At 30.9% G+C, this 5579-nt stretch overlaps 2 protein-coding genes across 2 annotated transcripts in view; one reads left to right on the forward strand and one right to left on the reverse strand.

Annotated features, from left to right (window-relative positions):
* Window positions 1–1156: 1156 nt before the first annotated feature.
* On the reverse strand, window positions 1157–2611 carry LOC102587430 (metallocarboxypeptidase inhibitor-like). The gene is made up of 2 exons (XM_006359458.2): window positions 2542–2611; window positions 1157–1499 (listed from the first exon to the last, which is right to left on the reverse strand). The coding sequence occupies exons 1-2, from the start codon at window positions 2591–2593 to the stop codon at window positions 1339–1341; spliced, it is 213 nt and encodes a 70-aa protein (XP_006359520.1). The 5' UTR covers window positions 2594–2611; the 3' UTR covers window positions 1157–1338.
* A 1597-nt stretch (window positions 2612–4208) lies between these two features.
* LOC107063040 (zinc finger MYM-type protein 1-like) overlaps window positions 4209–5579 on the forward strand; it is a 1866-nt gene continuing 495 nt past the window's right edge. The window contains exon 1 of the mRNA XM_015314438.1: window positions 4209–5488. Coding sequence (XP_015169924.1) covers window positions 4209–5488 — 1280 coding nt within the window. The remainder of the gene's footprint in view (window positions 5489–5579) is intronic.

The raw sequence follows: 5579 nt of genomic DNA on the forward strand, positions 1-5579 counted from the left end.
TCTCTCACTTTATACAAAAAATGCAAATTGTATAAAATGTGTTTGTGTTTGTATAAAGCGAGAGAAAATTGTATATATACATATATTTTCGTTCCCCTCTCCCAGATCTCGCTCGCCTCTCTCACTTTATACAATTGATCTTTTTGTATATATATACCAAAGCAGATTATACAACTGCTTTCTTTTGTATATGTATAGCGAAATATACATATTTATGTTTGCTATGGAGCGCAATTATGCAAACTTTGCTATAGCATACAAATATGAATTTTGTGTTTGCTATATGTGAAAGTTGCTCTATATCAATGGCAACAAAACTTTTCCAAGAAAATAGAGATCCAATTTGTAACAAACCTGTTGGTGGTTCACAGAGAAATGTGCCCCATATATTGGTGACCCCATAGCCAATATGGGCCTCTAATTTCAGAATTATTGTTCAAGTGTTGTTCTTCTTTTCGACTTTTAGTCACATATAAGATAAAAAATAATAAATATGTTTTGTGGCTAAAAAATCAAAAAATAATTCAAATTACATTCTTTCTAAAAAAAAACGTCTATTTATTTTTCATTTACATACCACAACAAAATAACATTTTAGCGTCAACAAATATACACATTCATAAATAGTACTAAAGTTTTTACCGACATTAGTTGATGTCATTGGATCAAATGTCGCTATAGGCTTTAGGGTCGCTTATAAAGAGTGTTAAATACCGCTAAAATACATATTTAACGAAAATTAAGCTATTATCATTAATTAATTACCACTAAAGATCATTTTTGATATAGTGACTCTTCTTTAAAAATTTCCGTTTGAAATAAGGAAAAGATATGAAAAAATGAAAATTCTTATAATAATAATAATGGTAAAGTCAATACTTTGAATAGACCCTCAAACAAATTCAAAAAGTTATATAAAATGAGATAAGTTTGGACTAAAATAAGCTAAATAGTGAGTCATATGTCATAGCTAATTAACATGTTCAATTCTTACAAGTTTTTTTTTTTCAATTTGCTTAATTAATTTTAAGAGTTATCACAGATTGCATGCCTCTATTTCAAAGTGATTTTAATTTTTACCCAAATTTAGTTATTAACCTAAATTACTCATATATCCAAATCCAAGAAATGATTTCAAAAGGAGATAAAAGCAAAGAAAACATACATAACCACACATTATATGATCTTTTATTTAATTGATAAACACATTACATCCAAAGTTTATTTCTTAGCCACATAATTTTTTCCTTGAACAAGCACACTTTGGTCACTTAAGTTATTTATTTATCTAATTAAGTGACTAAATGTTGAAATTATAGGCCCATGATCATGTCTTAATTAGCCAACAAATGGACCACAAGTTTGTCTGAAATTCCAACAGGCTTGACAAAACGAAGCATCAGAGCAATCATCATGTGTAGTACATGGTTTTCCGCAAATTGGATCTTGATCTTCTTGGGCCATCACATGAATTTTGGTGGAGTATAATGAATTATGAGCTACAAAATTTAAAATTATAATATTTTATAAGCATAACGTATTTGAGATATTTATCTTAAAATTATTTATTTTGTTCTTTGTAAAATTAATTATTACTAGACAAAAATATGTGACTTGTTTTAAATCATAAATTTCAAATTGACTCTTAAAATTCAAGTTTTGGTGGAAATCATAATAATATGGTTGTTATTGTTGTAAATGGCGTGCGTGCGTGCGTGTGTGTGTTTCGGGGGGGGGGGGCAAGCGTGGAAGAAGAAATGGAGAGGAGGGGTAAAATGGATTGGGGTCGGGTGGTGAGATGACATGTCATATGGATATTAGTATTATGTGAAATTGAACGTCTATTTCGAATAACTTTAAAAAGGAAAGGAGAAAGGTGTATCTTTAAAAGGTATATTTTAAAAAGGGTAAAGGGTCAAATATGCCCCTAAACTATTCGAAAAGGTCTAGATATACCATCCGTTTAAAGTTTGGCTCACTCATGCCCTCGCCGTCCAACTTTTGGTCTAAATATGCCCTTATGGGAGTTAGTTGGCCTGCTGGACATATCCAGCTCATTTTTCATTTCTTTAAATGCCACATGGAATTGTCATTTCATTTTGACTTTACCACATGACATTTATATGAAAATGTAAAGGGGTCAATTATGCCCCTAAAAAATTCGAGCTCATAAACACCTAATCCGACCCATAAATCAAACCCCCTTTTAAATAAACTATCCGACCCATTTTCAACAATTTTGTTTAAATTTTCATCTTTTTCGGTAAATCCCGAAAATGAATAATTGATTAATAAAAAATATGAAAAAAAATATAAAATTAATGCCAAAAATTCACAAATAAATATTGTAACCTTAAATTCAACAATTTCAACAATTTTTTAAATTTTTTTTTTTTTGATAAATCCCAAAAATGAGTAATTGATTAATAAAAAATAGGAAAAATCCAATACCATAAAGTTTGAAGTTGTGTCCGTAAAATTTGAAGCTTCATGATAGTAGCTACTATTCAATTACAATAACAACAAGATGAAATGACTTACCAGCCATAACAACAAGAAGAGTGGTGAAAAGGATAACAAGTTTTTGTGCCATGGTAATTGTCCTTGTTAATTATACTTTCAAAGTTGAGAAATAAATAGTACAAATAATGTAGATGACATTTTAATCCACCTCTAAGAGTAGTATTTATAAGCTTTATTCAAGAGAGACTTAGCAAAGTTTGGCCATCTTTGACAATTAAAATGTATCACAACCACACAAGTTATTCAGTTTTTGAAAATCTTAGAGAACACTACTACACGTCATTGACAATTAACATGTCTGAATTTGAATATAAATATTTATTATTAAAATATATTTTTTAAATCTACCTATTGAATAATTAAGAGATAGCAATTTATTCTTTCAGTATTTAAACGTGCATAATTTATTTTAAATAAAATAATACATAGAAATTAACAAAATTGTAATTTATATTGTACTTCAAAATTTATTCATTTGATGAAGTATAATTAATCTACAAGTTAACATCGATAGTAGTTGGTAATAATAGTCAGATATAATTGTGATGTGATGAATAACGATAATCATGATTGATGGAGATAGCTAATAATGATAGTTGTGTCATCGTGGCGATTTAAATAAGATGTATTTTACTCTTTTTTTACTGAACTTATTCAACACAAATTGAAATAATTAAATATTATTGAAATATATGCCACCTACCCTATATGATTATCTATTAAAGAGGATATATTCAATACAAATCAGAAATAACTAAATATTATTGAAGTAGTATGTCACTTATCCTATATGATTATCTATTAAAGTAATGAGTCATGATTCGAAATTAGTCCACAACCAGGGGCGGATCTATGAAGGGCAGTAGGGGTGCCACGCCACCCCAGAACTTCGACGAAAACTCTATATATACATAGGTATATATACATAATATTTATATAAATATAAAGTGTGCCACCCACAGAACAAAATAGGCTTGTGGTGCCATGGTAAGAGGGCAATTTTAGAAGGTTGAGGTTGCGGGTTCGAATCCCATTTGAACCTATTTTTTTGAAAAATTGTTGAAGACGTTTTTTAAGTGAAAAAAAGGCTCCAAGCCTCTTTTTTTTTTAAGGAAACAGCTGGCACATTATTTTATTTTATTTATAATTGTTATTGACTTAAATTAAATTAATTACATTACTCCTTTGACTTAGAAGTGTTCTCTTTCTCTTCAACTATTTCCAAACCCTTCTTCCTCCAAGTTTCAACTTCTCCAAAAAATTTATTACCCCATTCCGAACCCAAATCACTTCTTGCGTTGCCGCCCCCCGCCCGTCTTAGCATTCCGTTCAGCGGCTAAGCCTCATTTGGGTGCTTTTGTTTTCACTTTTCTCCATCCATCCACAACTTTTAATAGATTGTAAGTTTGCAATTCTATTTTTGTAAAAAAAAATTTATTTCTATTTCTTGAGTTCTTTTAAGTTTTAATCAGTGATGATTGATTTCATATTAGACAAGAGTTTTGATTTTACTTTGATATTCTAAATTTCTAATGAACATTGTAAGACATTATTGGTTAAAAATTGTGTGATATGAATCATGTTAATTTGAATTAACTATGCCTTACCCTATTAAATTTGAATTAATTGTGAGTTGAATTGAATTTTAATTTTTGTAGGAAAGTGTTCTAGTTTTGTGAATTGAGATGGAGAAGTTTCTTGTGAAATTTAACCATTCTCAAGCAAGTTCTAGTACGAATGTCAATCCTTCTAGTCTTATAGATGACCTTAATTTAGATTCACTTGAAGCCGATCCAAGAAAAAGAGTACCAATTGCTCACTATAACCCTCAAATAAAGGATGAAGTGAGGAAACATTATATTCAAAAAGGGCCTTGTCAACCAAAAATGGATTCATATCCTCCAACTGAAATTGGAAAAAGAATGCGTCAATTTTGTAAAATTTGGTTTGAAGGTCCATATTCTAAATGGTTGGAGTATAGCGTGGAGAAAGATTCTGTCTATTGTCTATGTTGTTATTTATTCAAAGATGATTTTTTCCATGGAAGTACAAGTGAGTTTTACACAAAAACGGGTTTTAGGAGTTGGAATAGGGCACTTGAAAGATTCCGTAAACATGTTGGTGATGTTAATAGTATTCATGACAAATGTTTCAACAAGATGCTAGATTTGTCAAATCATCATCAATCAATTCAAGTTGTTATTGATAAGCATTCTCAAAAGTTAAAAAATGAGTATCGAATGCGTTTGGAAGCCTCAATTGATGTGTCAAGACTTCTTTTGCAATATGGATTACCTTTTCGAGGTCACGATGAAAGTGAATCTTCAATTAATCAAGGCTTCTTTCTAGGATTTTTGCGATGGCACGGGGACAAACATCCGAATGTTGGAAAAGTGATATTGGAAAATGCCCCACAAAATGATACGTTGACTTGTCCTATGATTCAAAAAGATATTGCCAATGCTTGTGCAAAAGAAACATTGAAAGCAATAATTGGGGACTTGAATGGAGATTACTTTGGTATATTAGTTGATGAGTCAAAAGACATCTCTCACAAAGAACAAATGGCTCTTGTTTTGCGTTTTGTTAATAAGAATGGTGAAGTAGTTGAACGATTTATCGGTCTTGTCCATGTTAGTGATACATCGGCATGTTCATTGAAGAAAGCGATTTATTCTTTGCTTTCCGTTCACTCACTAAGTCCAACCAAAATACGTGGACAAGGTTTTGATGGGGCTAGTAATATGAAAGGAGAGATAAATGGGCTCAAAACTTTGATTATGAAAGATAGTCCATCGGCATATTACATTCATTGTTTTGCTCATCAATTGCAACTAACACTAGTGGCTATTGCTAAAAAACATTTGGATGTTGAAGACTTTTTTGATCATGTTAGTAATGTGTTGAATGTTGTTGGAGGATCTTTCAAGCGTAGAGACTTACTTCGTGATCACCAAGCCAAAAAGTTAGAGCAATTATTTGAATCCGGTGAAATTCAAAAATGTCACGCCTCGAGCCTATACCCTGGGCGGGACTGGCACTCGAGAACCATTGAT

The sequence above is a fragment of the Solanum tuberosum genome, unplaced genomic scaffold (genome assembly GCF_000226075.1).
Source record: "Solanum tuberosum cultivar DM 1-3 516 R44 unplaced genomic scaffold, SolTub_3.0 scf00300, whole genome shotgun sequence".
Classification (NCBI taxonomy): domain Eukaryota; kingdom Viridiplantae; phylum Streptophyta; class Magnoliopsida; order Solanales; family Solanaceae; genus Solanum; species Solanum tuberosum.